Source organism: Crocodylus siamensis, chromosome 2 (assembly GCF_052110815.1).
Source record: "Crocodylus siamensis isolate JL-2025a chromosome 2, ASM5211081v1, whole genome shotgun sequence".
Taxonomy (NCBI): Eukaryota; Metazoa; Chordata; order Crocodylia; family Crocodylidae; genus Crocodylus; species Crocodylus siamensis.
Genome location: NC_143396.1, coordinates 95,891,965 through 95,913,374, shown reverse-complemented (window position 1 = coordinate 95,913,374; position 21,410 = coordinate 95,891,965). Strand labels below are relative to the sequence as shown.

Below are 21,410 nucleotides of genomic sequence, written 5' to 3'. Positions count from 1 at the left end.
TGGTCACATATGGAAGTATTTACACCTTCTCTCTTCCATAGTAGAAAGGAAAATTTGATCAAAACAGCTACTCTACATGCATTGAGTTAACTGGAGAAGGTAAGGAATAGAGACACACCTCACTCGCAAAAGCCTTATGACTGCTGAAACCAATTGACTAGCTTTAAAACTGCCTTATGAGTCAAGCACCGTAATAAAATGTTTCTGCCCAGAAGATTCAGCAGAAAGAATATTAAAATATTTATTAAGACAGGCAGCCTCTGTAACACAGCTCCAAGACTGCAACAGTGAGGAAGATGTTATAGTGGAAGCACTAGATGGGGAAGTTTTACGAAGTACCAGAACTTTTCTGCTTCAGGACTTAACTAGTTTTTGTTTGTTCATTTTACTGTGGGTGCACTCATCATACATAAGTAAGATAGTGTAATTTGTGCAAGGGAAGACAGAAGACAAAAAGCTACAAAGATTTAAAAAGTTACCCTTTTATTCTATGGCATGTAGCTTCACTACTCCACCATTAGACTCCTACCACCAGTCATCTATGCCTCCCAAATATATGTACAGTATCACGCTTCTCAGAGACGGTAGTTTTTACATACCAAAGCAACAAAATGCAGCAAATTCATTCCAGGTTTGTTTGCTTTTGTGTCTGCCAGCTTGAGCAGTGATGATAGTTTAAATCCAACAGCATTGCCAGCATAGCCTCCCTAACGGGAGAAAGCAAATAGAAAAAGCATGCAATAACAATGAACTGCAATACTGATTGGGAAGCTTGGTCAATTAACCACCTCCATTTTGGATGTTACTTACTGCATTCATAATATTCCCAGCCTGAAGGACCAAGTGTAATATGGAATGCAGTTCCTCACATGTCATTAACTCTGTAAAGAAACAAAATTGTCGTCTAAATGTTCCTCATTTAGAAACATACACACTATGTCAGTTACCAAATCTTACTTCACACCAGTCTTATAAAGGTGCAGATTCTTATTTTCACAGAGAACTACAATAAACTGAAAGGTTCTGAGAAAGGTATGGCATTGGATGACTCAAAGTCACAATCACACTTGGCAAACCTCAAGTATATATTCAGCCTTAGCTCAACAAATACAGTATTTCCAAGGCAACTAGCAGTTACTTACAAAACATTTGGGAAATAATCCTACAAGGTGCCACATACTTTCACCTGCCATCAACTTCAGTAGCTGATAATTGTGCCCAAGGCTCTGTAGAACCCTTTCAACATCTGCCAAGATTAAGGCCCTTGATCAATTATTTCCTACACAAAAACTTTAGTCCTCAGACCTGAAAAGGATGCAAGGAAAGTTTAACTTTCCTTCCTTACCACACCCAGGCCCATAGCACCATCTCATGTCTGTATAATCATTAAGTGAGAATGAAGACCTTAGACATAAAGATTTAATAAACTCTAAATGGAACTCTAAAGATTTAATAAATAAGCACACACTCACACAAGCATTAGATAGATAGAGAGATGTGTGTATATATCTATACACACATTATACACACACACACACATATATATACATACACGCACACACATATAAAAATAAATGCATTATATAATTATAAATTATATGTTTTATTATATTATAAAATGCATACACACATATAATCAGAATAAGAGCTCCTTGCAAATCTGCAATATAAGGCAGAGCAAAAAAACCCTTATTTGATATACTTAACTTTTGGAATTGTACTTTATGATTTGGTAGACATACAGTCATCTATAGTAATATGTAGAACACTTAAATACACTTGCAGTCATTGCACCATAAGTGTATTTTTTAAGAAAGAAAGCTGAAGCTGAATCAAAGTTAACATTATGTAGTTTATCCTGTATTTAACTTTTTAATTCAACATGCTAATCTGTCATTTTGGAAGCAAAGTACTGCTTTGCTTTCATTGTTAGCAGCCTGCCAAAACACATAAAGTAGTTAAATATGTTTTGATAAAACAAGTTTCATACAAGGAGGCACCAAACACTTTACGGCAAGAGAAAGGAGATAATACTCATGTGGATATAGAATTTCCTAAAACCAAGAAGAAAGTTGGCACACACTATAAACCTGTCTACACTACAAGTGACAAGGGACATAGTTAAGAAAAATTCTCATTTACTTTGCAGAATGGAAGTCTATCAGCGTCTCCGAAATAAACTAACCTTTGGCCATCAAGAGCAGAAAGTGAATGTCCTCAACAATCTAACCACATGAAAGGAAACATGGAAGTCATTAATGGAGAAGAGAAAAACAGCCAATTTTAAATCAACTCTCAGCTGGAAACAGAGAAGGTTTAAGGATGTATAAAAGAGTGGGCCTCAAAGGAGAAAAAGGAGGTAAGGGAAAACTGACTTATCTAAAAGAATGATTTTGCATTAGACCTGGGAAAAAGGGAAACTGGATTGGATGACTGGACTGTAAGGTGGATAGAAAACTGGCTGGATCATCGGGCTCAGAGGATAGCAGTCAATGGCTCAATGTCTAGTTGGCAGCTGGTATCAAGTGGAGAGCCCCAGGGGTCAGTCCTGGGTCCAGTTTTGTTCAATATCCTCATCAACGACCTGGAAGATGGCACAGAGTACACCCTCAGCAAGTCTGCAAATGACACCAAGCTTGCGAGGGGAGCAGTAGATATGCTGGGGAGTAGGGTTAGGATTCAGAGAGAGCTACACAAATTGGAGGATTAGACCAAAAAACCTCTCATAAGGTTCTATAAGGACAAGTGCAAAGCCCTGCATTTAGGACAGAACAATCTCATGCTCCAGTACAGGCTTGAGACTGATTGGCTGGGCAGCAGCCCTGCAGAAAAGGGGGTTACCATGGACAATAAGCTCAGTAGGAACCAGCAGTGTGCCCTTGTTGTGAAGAAGGCTAATGGCATACTGGGCTGCACTGGAACAAGTATTGCCAGCAGATCAAAGGAAGTGATTATTCCCCTCTATTCAGCACTGGTGAGGCCACATCTGGAGTACTGTGCTCAGTTTTGGGCCCCCAACTACTGAAAGCATGTGGACAAACTGAAGAGAGTCCAGGGCAGGGCAACAACAATGGTTAGGGAACTGGGACAAATGACTTCTGAAGACAGGCTAAGAGAACTGGCCTTATTTATTCTGTAGAAGAGAAGACTGAGGGGATTTAATAGCAGCCTTCAACTACCTCAAAAGAGGATGGAGCTCAACTGTTCTCAGTGGTAGCAGATGACAGAACAAGGAGCAATGGTCTCAACGTTGCAGCAAAGGAAATTTAGGTTAAATATTAGGATGATTTTTCTCACTAGGAGGGCAGTAAAACACAGGAACAGGCTACCCAGAGAAGTGGTGGAATCGCCATCCTTGGAGGTTTTTAGACCCAGTTAGACAAAGCCTTGGATAGCATGATCTAGTTGGGGATGGTCCTGCCTTGAGGACTAGATGACCTCCTGAGGTCCCTAATTTTATATGATTCTACAAAAAGCAGAAGATGATTAAATTAGGATTTGCCTTTCTGGACCAAAGGAGCAATCTGCAGTGTTTTAGAGCAGGAGATTTAAGAATAACAGAAAGAAAGGAAACTGCAATACAAGATTGTCTGTTATGATAAGGATTTCAATCAAATAATGTTGCCATCTCACAGGCAGCCTTACAGACAAATATGAAAGGGACACTGACCTCAAGATTTTTGGCCCTGGGAGTAAAGCTCTAACAGACACACCCTTCTGGAATGTGTCAGAGGCTAGTTAGCTTCCTTTTAATAGCTACTAGGTACCTGAAATTCAAGATCTAAATGCTATGGTACAGACTGATTAATATGCTAACAATAACAAGAGCACAATGCATGCCAGAACATGTTTAATTACCTTTTGTAGCCACTTTTATTATTGTCATATCATTCTGTAGAGCAGTACAAGAAGGTGCGAATTCCTTTTTCAGTACCATGGCTTCAATCCGAAGAGAATAGCTGGAACATGAACAAACTAAGCTTTAGCACTGACAGCCAGAGTAGAGGTGTTTAACATAAAGAGAATAAACCTAATACCCTCCTTACTTTGGCACCTGGATTAGTAAGTACATAAAGGAATCAGCTTGACACAGTTTTGATATATCTCCATCAAAGCCTTTTAATTTCTTTACCTAGAAAAGAGAAATACACACTAGTAAACAACTTAAAGAATTAATCAATTTTAGATAGCTAGACTATTGTTTTACTGAAAAGAAGTTGAATATGAATAAGCTTGGCAGGACTAGATTTTTATAAACAGACATCGATAAATGTCAAGTTCACCTGACACCCACAGACTGATGGAAAAATATTTGTCTATAATCACTGAAATGTGCATAAAGAAGATTTTTTTTAAAAATCCTGGACAGAAGTAAAGAAATCCAGGGCAAAGGGCACTGCATGCACGCGCATGCACACATGCACACGGTGGCTGCTGTAAGATCTGGGGGCTGTGCTGGGAAGGAGCGGCTGGAGGGGAGGGCTGGTAGCAGCAGGGAGCCTGGGAACCTGGTGCTGCTGGATGCTTGATCTGCCCGGGTCCCAGCTGATGCAGAGGCCAAACTCCCACAGAGACCAGCCTGGCCTGGTCTTTGCAGGAGTTCGGCCCGTCCCAGTCATGCAGGGGCTGGGCTGGGCTCTATGGGAGTTTGGCCCCTGCCCCAATCGCACAGAGACTAGGCTGGGCCAAGCTCCACAGGAGTTTGGCCCCTGCGCAATCAGGGCAGGAGTCAAAATCCCATGGAGCCCAGCTAGGTTATGCAGGAATTTGGCCCCTGCCTTGGACCTGTGCAGAGCAAGAGGCCAGCAGTCCCAGGCTCCAGGCTGCTAGCAGCCCTGCCCCTCCAACCCACTTTCCCAGCACAGCCTAACCAGCATGACCCCCAGCTCCTGTACTGGCTGCTGCTATGTGCACGTATGCACATGTACATGCGTGTATGTGCCAAACCCCTGTGGAGCTCTGTGGTGCTGTTCTGAATTCCAGGAGATACTGCTTTGTCAATGAGGATGACGACTGTCTGCTTGCATGAAGGTATGCATTGTTGATTTATGGATCTTTACTTTTTGTATTACACAATTGTCTTCCCTGCCACAACTCTAAAAATTTGCAACCCTGAAAATTTAAATTGATAAAAAAAAAAAACCGCTTAAAAATAAACATTGATTTTAGCCATTGAGATAAATAAATAAAAATCAAATTCTGTCAAGCCTAAATTAGAAACATTACTCGGACAGTTCAATTATTTGCTTTTAAGGCACCATTTCCAAATTTTCAGAGAAATAGGAACATTAATGGCATCTCCTCCAATCCCAACATTTTAGCAGAGCAGTGTGGGGAATCTATGTTGCACTGTTTTGCCTCACCTGGGTTTCACTAACTAGTGCCTCATGTCTTCAAGCAAAGGGATACACACACAGCATGACTGTAACAACACATTGCTGTCATCTCTGTGCAGCAGTGCCCCAGTTTCCATGAGAATTGGGTCTTTCATTTTGATTGCTCTATTTGTGATTGGATTCTCCATTGTGAATAGCTGAATTTCTTGTCAAACAGGTAACAGCTACTAAGGTGATCACAAAGAAAGATTTCTGAGTCTTCACAAGCTTGGTACATAAGATGGATACTTGATAGTTAACTGTTCAGTGTTTTGCAGAATTCTGTATGTATCATGGGGTGGAGGGTTTGCGGTAACAAAAAGCTAAGGTTTATGCTACAAATATTTTCAATGTAGGCATGTTTTCACTTACTGCTTTTTCAAAAAATTGCCTTTAAGGGGGGCGGGGAAGAAATTCATATTCTTGGTCTCAGTCCAAGAAGAGTTTATGGGGTTTTAAAAAAACTTTTGGAAGACTAAAGTCAAAGCCTTGAAGCTTATAGTTATTTGCAGGTACCTGGAGATAACACCATTTAAACCAAACGGAAAAATGACCCACTCATCCCACACCCATTCACATTTGGCTGACATAAATGATCCCCCTTTTCTAGCATGACTGCACCAAAGTCCCCACACATGCTTGGGACACTACAAATCTGTCCATGTACAGGTTACTGTATTTACTCAAATCAAAGAGAATGCTTTTTTTCCCTAGCCAACGTGGGGAAAAATGCCCCTTGACTTAGATTTAAGAACAAGAGGTAGCTCTCAACCCAAGGGCCCACTGGGCTCTACAGCTGTAGCCACCCCTCCTGCTACCTCTTCTCTACCTCCCCATTCCCTCCCCCCGCCTTCTTCCCTTCCCACTGAATTTACCATTTCTCACAGTTCCAGCTCTGGCTAGGGCCTCTCTCTGGCCTGAGACAGGGAGCGCAGAGCATGTGCTGCCTCCTGCTCCAGCCTGGCCACACAACAGCTGTTGCAGTGGCAGTGGCTCTGGCCTGGGCTCTGGGGCAGAGACAGCCGCTGCATAGCCAGAGGCAGCGCTCCCTGCCCCAGGCCAGAGCAGGACCCCAGTTGGAGCTGCAAGGAGAAGTGATAAACAGCAACGGGGGGGGGGAGGGAAGGGGGGAGGAAGAGAGGGATGGGACACAGCATGGGGGGCAGGCACCAGGGGCACAGACACCATGAGGGAGAGGCAGGCAGGGGGCAGAGAAGTGTAGGGGGTAGAACAAGTGGTGGCAGTGGCAAGGAGCAGAAGTCAGACCACTTGACTCCCCCCAAGCTGCAACGGTTGAAGAATCTAATTATTGAGGGGGTGGGAATCATCTTAAATTCAGAGTCGTTATGAATTCGGGTAAACATGCTACTTGTTCACATACAAGCACTACCACATACATTTAAAAAATGTGTATACCCTTGTAGCACAACTTCCAGGTAAGTTATGAGAACATTTCACAAGACCAGCATACATAAATAATCAGAGCCCATGTCCTGTCATACACCCTTCTCCCCTCGCCTCCATGCTTCATATTTGCAGTCTTTCCTGAACCCCACATCATTTAAATATAAACATACACATATCCTCACTACTCCATCCTGTTCTCTCCCTTCTTCCAAGACCTCATTGACAACCACATTCATACTCCAAAGTCAGATTTCAGTTTTGTAGATGGTGAAGTGGTCCTGGAAAAGGGTGGACCTAGACCAGAGTTACCTTTGCCTTTCAATTGAATTTCCAGAGGACAGGAACAATTCACAAGTTGCCATGAGTTTAGCAAGGGATCACAAGCCTCTTGGAACACTAGGCTCCAAATGAATCACTTAAACAGCTTGTGCTTAAGTTTAGCATGTGGCTTGCACATATGCTTTTCAGACATTAATGATTCTTTTTTTGTTCCCACCTCCTGAAAATGTCTGGGTTGAAAGATCATGTATTATATAGAAGTTTTTCTAGCACTGGCTTCTTTAGGACCTTGTTAAACTTTAAAAGATGGTAATCAGGCTAAAAATTTCTGGAGTTTTGCCTACACAAAAGCTCACACTAGAAATAGTATCATCATTTAATTCCCCCGTCCAGTACAATTCATTTGTGAAGGCACACTTGTACATGCCTGGAAAATGCATTCACTTATGACACAACAAGAACCAAAAAAGACTGAGAACTGTGCATAAGTGAGAGATAAAAGCTTTTTATTCCATCAGTTAGGTTTATTTTTGTGAACTCCCGGTGCTTAATACAGGTAATTGAAAAAAAGTCTTTGCTCAAGTATTAACTCTTTCCTCTTTCATTAAGATGCAAAAAACCCACCATTAGACTTATTTCTGACTTCCCTTCAAAAACGTTTTGGAAGACCAGACTTGATATTACTGTACTTTATACATTTTATATGCATACTAAAAAGGCAGGAGAAAAACAGAATCATAACACAGATTTTATCCAATTTTAAAGTAAATCTGAAGCACATAATTTCAGCACAGAAAACAATTCTGTCAACAGCTGAATTTCTACTGAAATAAACAATTTCTCCAAATGAATGATTATTCCAACACTGTTTTGAATTCTGTATGAAAAAAAAATTGTTTCCAATGAATATTAATTGGCGTTTTTTGGCTAAAGTTAAAAACCAAACCCAAAACCCAAATTGAACATTTTAATTTGAAACAATGAAAAACTTATCACTTTGTTTAAAATACCCATGTAAAACCCCCAAATTTCAGTTACCTGCACTTCCAATTATTATATTTGTAAGTGAAGAAGCACAAGTTTTATGACAGATACCAACTAAATGAATCCTAAATTGCAGACAGGATGTAAATTTCTTTCTTCTAGCTACTTAACAGCATTTCTTAAACCCTCTTTAATACAAGGCGTTCAGACAAAAAGCTCCTTTTAAAGACCCAACCTCTGCACTCATTTATTTGAAGCCTGAGAAAGCTCCTAATTTATATAAGTGTCATCCAAGAAGTCAGCCAACAAAAACAGGAAAGACCAGACTTGACATTCCTAATACTTCTAAAGGTGCTTAACAAGCAGGGAATAAACCAAAATACATACCTCTTTTAGACAGCATTTAGCAAGAAAAAAAGGACATATCATTGTGTAGTCTTGGCAGGTGTTCTTCAGCCTAGCCTTCTAGAAACAGTGGTCTACAGCCAAAATGACAACTGCAAACCCACCCATCGTCTCATTACAGTGATGTGTAAATTTTGAAATTTACATGAAAAGAATTTAAGTGTTGGGACAGCTCTTTTCTTAAACACACACAGGAAATTAGATGCAAAAATGCAACTCTAACACTTAAATGCACAAAAGCCAGAAAGCAAGATGTTCCCATTAAGATGCACCTCAGCTGTCTATTAACTTACGTATACTGCACATATTGTATTTAAATGTACTTTTCATGGTAACCAGGGCAAAGCTAGATAATCCAAGATTACCTACATGGAATGCTAATGCTAATATTGCAATGAGAATTTTAATTTTGTTTGCTGACTATTTAATTTCACTGTTTAGTTTTTAAGCATTTCACAGTGAGGGTGCTGGAGTGGTGCAAGGTGTGGTTCCTTCTACAATAGCCCTAGTACATTCTATAGCAGGATTCCCACGGCGTACGTCATAGAAGACAGCCATATCCTGGGGCTGGAAGGGGTAGGGACAGAGCCCTGCAGAGATTTTGGGTAATGTTGTAGGCCAAAGAAATGCTCCATGAAGGCAGCCATAAAACACAGAGAATCCCCACTTCAGTCTGAGTGAGGGCCCAGTATCAGCCACATTTGATGCCACTCCCTTGCTTTGTGTGCTCCTTGCTTAGCTCTCTAAGACAGAGACATAGCAGGGCAGCCCTGAGCTTGGAGCAGCACCAACTGAGGTAGCATATTCAGCTGTTTTGCCCCTATTCTCCTCTCCACAACACTAATGGCACCCAGGCTGCTGTTGCAGGTGGCCCCCAGCTCAGTTACACTCCTGCCCTGAGGAGCAGCACAGAATCTCACTCATTAATTTGCAACAGCCATACATGGTGGATACAAACAGGCCATTCTGCTCCCGAGAAAGACAAGCACATAGAAGGTACAATGTGCAGAAAGGGACCTGTTGATCTACAATGCTGTAACCAGGTCCCACACATTTAAATTTTGCTAATCCAGTTCAGGATTGCCAACCCCAAGCGTTCAAACAGAATGAATCATGCCTCCCTAGACAGTCTTGAGACTGTCTTGAAAATCACAAGATTAACAGTTTTAAAGCCTTTTGGCCTTCTGGGAACTTTTTTCCCCTTTCACTGTGGATCATCTCAAGCTTCCCTCTGCAAGTAGGAGTATAGAACTGTTTTAAGATGAAAGTGGCCTCATGTGATTATATGAACATGGTTAAGAGGTGGGGCTCCAGTTAAAGCACCAAATTATTGTAAGAGCTGTGATGAAATTGCAAATGGAGTTGACAACATAGCTGTTAAATGCATGCCCATAATGAGTTAACAGACATGAAATGTGTTTATGACTGATTTAATAAAGTATATATATATTTTAAAATCACTATAAATTATTCAGTCAGACCTCTACACCCAAGCCCTTCAGAACACTTTTCTTCTAACTGTATGCCATCAGGTAAACAGAAATGGCATTGGGATATACGTGTACAAGGGAGTATAGTGCAACCGCAAGTTCAGTTCTACAGTTCTTAAATTAATGGCAGCTGACAGACAATTTTTTCATTTAGGAAAACATCTGCAGAGTCCGCACATGTATGCACATATACAAAAATCAGATTTTACGTACATAGGGCTCTCCCATATGCACTCACTCATGCTTTAAAATATGTTATTATATGAAGGAAGTCTGACTTTTTTGGTGTATGAACAGTTAGAGTAGCTACACCTATTGCAAATATTTAGCTATTCTTTAGAATGAGGAGTGCCACTGAGTGAATTATAAGTGACTTTCCTAGTGTTTAATATACTGGAGTACTCTTTTAGCACTGGCTTTACTGATAAGAAGCTGGCTTTTATTTATGCTTCCAGGAGAGCTACAAAGATTCCTGAATGAAAGTATAGGAATCCTTGACTAAAACGGTATCAGTGCCACCCATTTTTAGACACGCTTGCAATATATCCAAGTATATTTCCCCATTTCAAACAAACATACAGCAGTACAATGGTCACAAAGTTCCTTGCATTTTTCATGGTTTTTTTTTTTAATCACTGCAAATGTTCAGAGCATTGTGACGAAATGAGATCCCCTTCCCACAGTTTTTTCAGCAGGCAGAGAAAGAGAGTCCTACAAATCTAAATGACAGATGACTACAGGTTTAACACACAGTAAGCAAGCTGCAGGTTTAACACACAGTAAGCAAGCAACTGATATAATACAGAGGAAGTAAAAGACAGACCGATATCCTGGGTGTGCATATATGTTGATTAGCTATCTAGAAGGTGTATTCTCACTGGATACAGAAGAGTGAATTAAAGTAGCTGCTAAGCACAGGACCCTGTAGACTCAGTCAAAGTTTACCAGTCAGGACCTGTTGAACAGTGCAGCAGTATGCACAAAAAAACAGTCCTGTAATTAGCTAACAACTATTTTAATAAGATATAGACAAAGATGTGTAGGTAGGATTGCTTAAAAAAGTGAAAAGAGAGAGAGTGTGCATGCGAGAGAATCAAGAAGGCTTTTTTGTATTAGAGACCAGAAAGATGGAAATCAACATTTTTCCTTAATTAAAAGACTGCCCAACAAGAAGCGAGCTGGGAAAGAAGGAAGCTTCTTGGGTTTCAGAGACATATTTCTTCCTTCTGCAGGGTCACAAGACATGGTAAGGTAGCAAACAAATACATTTCCAACTATAATTCTAAAACAGTAACTTGCTTATTTTTTAACCTATACAGAAAAATTTACACTTGTTTTTGCACCTGATTTAAGTCATACCATTTTCTGTGGATGCCCTAACAATACACTCTTAGTGCTCTACTTTAACAGCTGTAGGTTTCAGGAATTGGAAGCTCTGTCCACCTTTGAGAACTTGAAAGTTTCCTAAATCAAACATCTGAAAACATTCAAACATTCTAAGTTTGACAAAACCCTTCACAACTTGACCAGTATTTTAATGAGTGTACTCAGTATGACAAAAGCTTGTAGCAAAGTGCCAGTATCTGCCATTCATACACACAAATTCCAGCAGCTCTTATGGTAACCAACTAAAAAGATCTTAGTGTCGACACCCCTGTAAATATATGTAAATAAAGCTGTTGTAATACAATAGAGGAAAAGGTATAAGGAATTTTAAATGACAAAAATTCTGTAGGCTTTATTTATTTGTTGGTTTAGATATATGTCAAAGCAGTGGTTGACCCATCTCGAAAGATAAGATATTTAAATAACTGTCAATTGAGATAGGGGAAGAGGTCAAATTCTAGAAGGGCACTAAAATAAAGTAATGAACTCACTATTTATCACATCACTTTCTAGAACACTGATAAGATTACAAATTATCTACAGGGAATAAACTCTTGCTTTATGCTGTAAATGTTGTGGATCAAACTGGAAGAAGCATCATACAACTGTGTTTAGGAATGTCCTCCCCACAGCCTCTTACATTTCTTGAACAAAGGAAACAACACAAGTTTTTTATCACCATGTCCTAGAACAGTGGTTCTCAACCTTTTTTGGACTCAAGGCACCTGTCAGAAAATGCCAGCTCTTAGCTTTTACTCATTTGTTAACAACAAAAAAATAATAGGGTAACTCTTCTGTTGCAAAGAAAGACCACAACAGATCAGAATGTTTTTAATGGCCATAAACTCCAGGAAAGATGATTTAGACTAGACATAAGAAAAAAAAACAGGTGGATATATGTCTTGCTGGGGTCACTTGATTCCAGCTGACTTCCTGTCTATGGGGGGGTGGGCTGGACCCAATGATCTCATAGGTGCTTTCCAGCCCTGAATGTCTAATGTCTATGAAACCCTATGGATTCCTATTTGAAAGATCTGGGTTCATCTGGTAAATCATGTTTGCACACCTAATGCTGCAACACCCTGGTTGAGAATCACTGTCCTAGAAAATTGCAGACAACATCTTGGAGGACCCAGGTAGTTAAGAGGGTAGGTTTCATACAGCACTAAATTCCTAGTATGGCTATTCAGACCTTACCCTGACCAGCAAGACTACACTAATTCTTGGAACTATACTTGTAAGCTGGCTGATCTACAAAGACAAAAAGTATGGGAAGGGGTGCTGCAAAAACCCAGGTTATGTCAAAGAGCATTTATACACATATATTTTTGTGTTGCAACGTGCTGGATCTCTGGTGCATCTAAGATCTTAATCAAGTCTGTTCACATGCACCAGAGATCCAGCACGTTGCAGCACAAAAATGTATATGTATAAATGCCCTTCGACATAACCTGGGTTTTTCCAGCACTCCTTCCTATACTTTTTGTCTTTAAAGCTCAGCAGAATAATTGAGTCTTCTCCGCTTGCGAGCTGATGCACACTGTGCTGCATCGTGTGCAGCTGTATAAATGGCGAAAAGCACAACAGCACACAGAAAATGGTGGTGGTGTGCTTTTGAACTAAAACATCTTCAATGTGTTTTAGTTCAAAAGCGTGCCACTGCCATTTTCTCAGCACTGATGTGCATTTTGCTGTTAATACAAATGTATGCACTGCAGCGCTGGGCGCTTTTAAAAGCACCTGGCACTGTGGCACAAGCATGTGTACAAATGTCCAAACAGACACAACTAGAACTGGTTCAAATAAAGAGAATCTTTTTGAGCAGCTTGTTCATTAAGTTAATAGCAAAAGGGAAGGACAAATAATAAAAAGAAAGCACATATGAACAAGACTCCAAACTATGTGAGAGAAAACAAAATTAACTGACTATACACCAGTACTGAGAGCCTAGGTAATAAATAAGAGGCATTCAAATTACTCATTTTTAACATAATCAAATTAGTTGGTATTATTGAAATTGAGTGGGAACTGTCATGCACCTGGAATGTTAAAATATGCAGTTCCATCTTACAAAGGATCTAATGGATAAAAGAGAACAAAGCACTATACCACCAAAAATGGCATTACCTGCTTTGAGTCACTGATTACTCAGAAACTAACAATCCTGACAGCCTTGGGAAGAAAGGCTTCACTCTGTAATATAAATTGGAGGTTGCACAATGCCAGTACTACAAACATACTTGAAATTTCAAAAAAAAAAAAAAATACTTTTTCTTAAAATTTTCTTTTAACTCAAAAGGCATTGTGTTGTTATTTGGCCAGATTTTAGGTTAAACATCACCTTGACAAATAAGAACTAAATGAAAATGAACTAAAATGAAACTAAAATTAATATATGCATAGAAGCAACTGATCAGGACTAAATTATGTACTGCAAAATTAAGTAAAAAAATACATATAGTAATGCAGGAATATTTTATGCTGGCCTGCTTATTTGTATGCATGTTGGTTTAGTTTAATAGTCAGCTGGAAGGGGGCACACATATACACACGCACACACTTTCAAACAAAGAGTACTAGGGAAATGGACTTAAAATCCATGCGCCCCCTGGGGTGCTAAGCACAGAGTAAGGCTTTCCTAACTCCAGGCAAGAGAAACCTGTGTTCAGACTTTTGGTTTAAAGTTTGGCACCACTAGCTACAGGCTCCTATAAAGGAAGAACTGTGTGTTGCCATACCCAGCCTGACCAGCAAAGTATGCACAGGGCAGTAAGCCCAGAACCTGGAGCCTCCAATTTTGGAATTTTCCCTCTAACTGCAAATTGGTAATGCATGAATTCCAAAATCTATAGGGTTGATAGGGAAATCATAAAGATGACAAAAGGATCATTAACTTTGCACTTTTGGCACTATGTACAGTTGACAGCAATGAATATATATATAGAAAGAATTGTGGAAAACTGGTTAGGAAAGCAAAAAGACTATGGCTAGCTGAGCTAAGGAAACTAACAGAAAAGAAGTGCTATTCTTTTTTTTTTTTTTTTTTTTTTTTTAAGTAGGAGGAAGAGAAGGAGTCAGATAGTACAGTAGATGCCTTTGAGAAGATAAAAATTCAGAAGGCTGTGAAACCTGATGAAATTCCTATAGAGGCACTGAGATTACCTCTGTGTAAAGCAGGTATAAATCTGTTCACTGAGATGATGTCACAAAAAAAAGAGTCAGATGCATAGGGAAGATTTATGGGGGTCTATTTGTAAGAACAAAAGGAGACATACAAGACTTTGGCAGCTGGAGACATAATACTCATGAACCACACTACAAACCTATGGGAAAGAATCAAAGAAAGATTAAAAAGTCAAAACTGGAGACTGCCAGTTCACAGTCATGCCCGGTAAATCAATGATTGATGTGATCTTTGCAGTGAGACTCCTAATGGAAAAGTAAGAGTACAAGGACACCAAGAAAAATCTTCACATAGTGTTTCTTTACATGGAAAAAAGCTCATGACCAAGAAAACTGATATGGTGGTGCATGAGGGAGCAACTGGTAATAGGAATTTATGAGAGACTTGTGGTAAGTATATACAGAGGCTCAAAAACATGAGTTGGAAGCATATGTGGGAAGACCTAGGATGCCCTCATCAGGTCTGGATTCCATTGAGGGTCAGAATTAAGACCACTGCTATTTGTGCTACTCCTGGATTTACTCAGCAACAAACAGGAGGATGCCCCTTGGTGTTCCTGATGATGTAGTCTTGATTTCAGAAAGCAGAGAACAGGCAGAGCGCAACTTAGACAGATCGGGGTATAGATCCAAAAAAAGGGCATCATCAGCTGGGCTGTCAGGGTGGGGAGAGCACACGACACATGCAAAAGACAAGAGGTTTTTTTGGTCACATCTTTTTATTAAACTGAGCAGTTGGGAGAAATGATAGACAAGTTTTTCCTTCCAAACCTGAGGAAGAGCATGTTGTGCCTGAAACCTTGTCTAACCTCTCTCCCAGCTACTCAGTTGGTCCAATAAAAGATATTACCAAAAAAATCCTTGCTTCTCACGCACTGAGGGTGAGGCTACTGAGACAGAAATGTGGAGTCGAAGTGAAAAATCATTAAAGAAATCAGAGGCAGCATCAGGAAAGACTGTAACAATAGAGAGAAAGCTCAGCAAGGGCAAACTGTGAGAATGTATGTAGCCAGAAAGCCTGAAAAGTATTTGGGGAAAAAATGCAGGCCACAAGATCTGGAGGCAGGAGAAACAAAAAAAGAAACACCCAAGAAGACACGACGTGAGTGCACAGAACAGAACTTCGAAGCGCACAGCATTTCTGAAGGGGTGGTGATGGACAGTATATTGTGGAGAATGAGAACTTAAAAAGTAGATTGACCTTGTGGGAGACGTTCAGATGATGAGGAACAGAAGGAATTTTAAAAAGGCACTATTCCATTGCTAGACAATAAGTGTTTAATTAATACTGGTCTTTAGTTGCTGGAAAAAAGCCAGATGACTTATTTATACCATAATGATAAAATGCTTTCCATCCTAACAGTAATTCAGGATAATAGCAGAAACTTAAGTTAGAGAGCACTAAGTAAGATGTGGATAACTGACAACTAAGAATGACAGAAGTTCTGGTCAAGGAGCAATCTGGACTGTTAATACTGATTTTCATTAAGTCTTAAGACAATGGGGAAATTCCAGGGGATTGGAAGGAAGCTAATGCGCCAATACTTTGAAAGAGCATTGGGATGATCTGAATAATTATAGGCTTGTGAGCAATCCAAGGAAGAATAATGGAACAGCTAATGTGGAACTTGATTCATAAATAATTAAAAGGGGGTTGGTCACAGAGTTAATACAAGATTGATTGATGGAAAATGTAGATTGTCTGACTAATTTAACTTTTCGTGGGATTATAAAATCTTTTGGTCCAGGGAATAGTGTCTAATAGACTTCTGGAAGGTGTTTAACCTGGACTTAACAACAGTGATTAACAAATGAGACCATACAAAAACAACATGGCTCATATTCAGATGTATTTAAAAAGCTCAACTAATAGGTCTCAAAATAGGTCTAACTAGAAAAGGAATCATCACTATACAAAAGTATTCCTTTTTTAATCTTTTAGAGATTTGGTGGTTTAACAATTTATTTAACAAATATCAGTGACCTGGAAGAAAAACAAACAAAACCATGTTTCCAGATAATACTGAAATTCAGGGAATGGTAGATAATGAAGACAACATGTCACCAATAGAGTGATCTGGATATTTTGGTAAGCTGCCTGCAATCAGTATACATGTCCATATGATTACATGTAATGCCATACCTAGGGACAAGGAATGCAGGCCATATTTACAAGACTGAGGGGTCTATTGAGGCAAGTAGTGGCTCAGGAAAAGATCAGGGGATTATGGTGGGTAATCAGCTGAATATGAGATCTCACAATGCAATGCTGTGGCCAAAGGGGCTTGTATGACTAGGTGAGAACAGGCGCAGAAGACAGGTTATATAATCTCTGCCTCTTGGACCTGTGCAAACCACTGTTCAAATACTGTGCCCAGTTTCCATGTCCATAATTTGAAAGGGATGTTAAACATTCAGAAGATTCATAAAAGGAGCTATGAAAGAATGATTAGAGGATTAGCAAACATGCCTTTTAATGCGGCATCTTATAATGAAAAACTCAAGAAACCTAATCTATTTGATTTGTCAAAAAATAAATACAAGGTTAAAAATAAGGTTAAGAGACAATTTGACAGTGACAGTCAACCTTTTTGGTAAGTGTGACACAAATCAACACTGCACATGCACACACCCCAAGGACCACTCCAATCCTTTCCTCTTACCCCAGAGGTTCCCAAACTGTGGTACGCGTAGCCCCGGAGATACACAAGACATCTCTGGGGGGCATGCAGGAGAAAGTGTGCAATGGCAGATTTAATTGTCATTATAAAAACAACTGGGATTTAAGGTTTTAAAATATAAAACCTATGCTGGTAGGGGTAAGCAGGCAGCTGGTAAATCTGGAAGGGGGTACACAATAAGAAAAAGTTTGGGAACCTCTGTCTTATGCAATCTGCTGCTCTGCTTTTTGCCCCCTGCCTGATCTGCTGCTCTGCTTTCTGCTCCCTACCCTATCTGCCACTGTGTTGCCTGTTCCAACCTGCTGGTTCTGCATACAGAGACTTCCCATGCCACTTGTGGTAACCATGCTGCAGGTTGGCTGGCCCTGGTCTAGAACATGGGGAAGAATAAATCTGATAGAGGGGTGCTTCCATCTAGCAAAGTCATGCATAACAAGACCCAGTGCCTCAATGTGGAAACCTGACAGATTCAGGCTAAAAATAAAGGCAAAAATTGGTAAGCATAAGGTCCACTGCTAGAGATTTTAAAACCAAAATAAAATATTTCTGTATAAAAATAGGAGGTATTTGAACAACAACAACTAGACTTGAAACAGGCTTTAATTCAGAGGAGTCTTATGGCCTATGCTATGCAAGATGTTAGCCTAGATCAGTGCTGCTCAAACCTTTGGCCCCAGGAGCTGGATGAATGATGCTGGTCCAATCCATGCCCCATGCTGCCCCAACCCTGGGTGCCCAATCATGCATGCAGAGTCATAGCATCTGACCCCCTGGGCTCTCCATAGGTCTGGAAGAAGGGGAGCAACAATTACTGTTGCCACTGCTCCCCAGTCAACAAAGTTTTGGGACTCTGGGAAGCCCAGTAGGCTGGATGACACAGCAATGCCCACAGTGGGCCAGGGGTTGGACACATCTGGATGAGATGATCAAAGTGGTGGTCCCTTCAGCTCTTAATCTCTGAACCTGCGAGTTTCGTGCTGCTGTCTAACTATGACTTAGTTTTCTCTCCTTACAGAAATCCACTTCACCACCACTCTGACAACACTACACCAGCTCCCTGACACTGCACAACAAATAAGATATACTTTTACTGCCAGCAAGTGCTTGACTGGGTGCAACCTTCAGCTGTTTCAAATCAAACCTTCACAATATTAGAAACCATGCTCTAGTAATCAAGGGTTGCTAGGTCAGACAAGCTTTCACAGTTAAATCTCCACCGAAATGGAACTTACGGGTCCAAATAAATTAGGTTTGCAGGGCATAAAATTTATATCGTATCGAGGCACATTATCAAATCACATCTCCCTGAATGTTAAGCTACTATTGCCATGAGTAACATCCAAGATCTACAGCTGAAAGATTAGAGTGGAAACAATATTTCTTCATCTTATTTTGTACATGTAACATGCACAAAGGGATATTAGGATTCAGTTTCTCTTCACTCTATCATTTTCCTTTTTTGTGTAGATTTTTTACCCAGTGAAGAGAAAACATCTTAAAAGATATAGTACCTATTTAGAAAAACCACAAAAAAATAGGGTGGTGGAAAAAAGGATAGTTTTAAGGATCAATCTTAGTACCCCACACTACTTTGAATGCTGGTTCTCAAATAAAATGGATTTCATATCTATGGTGTCTCATCATATACATACATAGCCTTTTAAATCCAGTATGTGGAAATGACCAGAATTAAGATAGCATATGTGAATTCAAGTCACTGGAGATATGTGGTATTTTTGGTATACCTTTGAACTGAGAGCAAGTGTATTGTGGAGCCAAAGAATCAATTTTTAAATATAATGACATTCAAGTGGTAAAGCATGCAAGCTAACGGTTAATCTGGATATTAGTTAAGTGGTCATTTCCCCATACTCATTTACTTTGATAAGAAACACTTGAGCAATTTTAATGCTAATTCAGTGAAGCTTGCAATATACAAGTCTCAAGACACGTGCACAAGGGCAAGGAGGAAGAGCCTTTGAAGCAGTTGTCTTAAATTTATCAAACAAGCTCACAGACTTCTTGGATTGTGGGCCAATGGGGTAGCATAGTGACGCAGTAACCCAATACCACCACTAGATTGTAATTGCTGTGGTTCCAACCATGTAACTGCTTGGGAAATAGGGGCCAGAAATTAATGAAACGTATCAAGGAAGTTTGGTACTTTAATATGAAATTCCTCCAAATAAAGTTAAACTAACTTCTGTAAAGGAATGATTAGACTGTATTTCCAATACCACAGGTCACTGTGTGCCACTCCCAAGGGCAAATTTTTGCACTCAGTAGGTTTTACCTCCGCATCTCTCAGGTTTTTATGACTTTTCCAAAAAGATAACAAGTATTCTCTACAATCCCAAGTTCATAGGAACTAAGCCACACAAAGAGGCACCACTTTAAACACTTCACTTACCTCTTCTGCTTCAGGCAATAACTTAAGTAATTCACGCAGTGTCTCAGATCCATACGGGTCACTTCTTCCATGGTAAATATCTTCACTTATGGACCGAGCAGACCTTGAAAAAACAAGTGGTCAAATTAAACTGTAATACTTGGAACTCCTGTAGGTGTAGAAATGGGAAAAAAAACCCAAAAAAACAAAGCTTACAAAAATTGTCAGTAGCTGAATCAGTGTTCACAACAGCCGCCAATCAGTGAGGCCTCTGCGAAAAAGTAAATCAAATGCATGGCAGCTAAACTGCTTTAGCCTACCTTTAAAAAAAAAGGAAAAACTTTCATCCCTCCCCCATCCTTTCACTCTTCCTACAGAAAAGCAGCCAAGGAAAACAACTCAGTATCTTACAAGATTCAAAGGCATTCTATTACTGCCTGTGAAACCTCAACTGGCAATGGCAACAATCAAACTGTGAACTAATTAGCACAGAAAACTGAAAATGGAAGATTTAAGCAATACTGTCATTCAGATAAACATGTTATGAAAAAAACAAGCTATGAATCCCAATTAAGAAAATTTGTAGAGAGTCTTAAAACTAGGTTAAAGCAGCAGTGCATTACACATTACACCTTTGCATAATGTCTTTTATTTCCTATTCCATTTGTTTTAGATTATTATTACTATTACATATGAAGCTGTATGAAAAATAAAATCTTACTTTTTAAATTGTTTGAGAAATATTCCAATATTCATACTTCTTTTTGCATCCAACACAGAAACCTGAGAAAAAAAGCAATAGATATTATAGACAAGTAAAATAATCCAAGCAGAAAAGCCTAAAAAAAAGATACACCTCTTTAAAAAGCACTAGTAAGTATCATTTTGTAAAGAAGCCCATACACAAAGAGTGGCCACCAAGAAACAAGTCAAATGAATGGATAGGACCATTCCTCAATAAGTAAAAAGAAAGTTATTCATTACTGAACTAATCTTTACTAGGAAACAATGCAGCCCACCCACAAGAGTTTCTGCTCGTGGGACAGATTTAAAATAGCAGCAGGTTGGAAGAGAGTATTAAGGCAAGTTTTATTTCACCTTATAACAAGAATGTTTTTCTAATTATTTAATAAAACTGCATTTCTAAAATGCTTCTTACTAAAATCTAATTGGGACAGTCAGACTGCAAAAATCTTGGCTTCCATAGAATGACCCATGCATTTCAAAATACCATTTCAGGGTAACTTACCAAATGCCGTGGTGATGCATACATGCAACAAGAATTTAACTCAGTACACAGCACTGACTTAATGCACATGAATTAACAGCCATGTTGATTACATGGAGATATTTAAAATCTATCTTCAGTTAACTTGAAGCAATTTTTTTTTTTAAATTTAGCTATGTTATAATATTTTATACATCTAATTCTAGAGGGAAAAAAATAAAGGGGGAATTTTTCTCCTCCACGCTCCCATTTTAAAATTTATTCTAACTAAGAATCAGCAAAAAAACTGCACCATGCTGTAACAGCATGCAGCTATCAATATGAAAAGTTTCCAATCGTCTCAGTGAATGAATGATGCGTTCCCTTGAGATTAAAATTCTGCCATGGCAATTCAGGTGAAAACAGCCTCTAGAAGCAGTCAGAATGAGTCTGGAATTACTTTATGGCAGCCAGGTGACAGTATTAACATACAACTATTTCCTTGTGTCATCTGGGTTCAATAACAAATAATTCCAAATACAAAGATGTGCAGGACAACAGCTGGCCTTACACAGCATTAATTCTTCATCAACTGCAAAGACAAGCCTTATGCCAGTGTAAGCA

The 21,410-nt window shown here is 39.5% G+C and overlaps 1 protein-coding gene across 7 annotated transcripts in view; it reads right to left on the bottom strand.

The window, feature by feature from the left end:
• The window catches only part of FHDC1 (FH2 domain containing 1), a 50,733-nt gene that overhangs the window by 15,864 nt on the left and 13,459 nt on the right, over positions 1-21,410 (bottom strand). For 6 of the 7 annotated variants that reach the window (XM_090036419.1, XM_090036418.1, XM_090036423.1 and 3 more), the window contains 6 exons: positions 20,301-20,362; positions 19,601-19,703; positions 4,047-4,132; positions 3,859-3,959; positions 811-881; positions 600-707 (listed from right to left, as the gene is read on the bottom strand). In XM_090036419.1, the coding sequence (XP_089892545.1) occupies positions 600-707; positions 811-881; positions 3,859-3,959; positions 4,047-4,132; positions 19,601-19,703; positions 20,301-20,362 (531 nt within the window). The remainder of the gene's footprint in view (positions 1-599; positions 708-810; positions 882-3,858; positions 3,960-4,046; positions 4,133-19,600; positions 19,704-20,300; positions 20,363-21,410) is intronic. The other variant, XM_090036425.1, reaches the window with a different exon arrangement.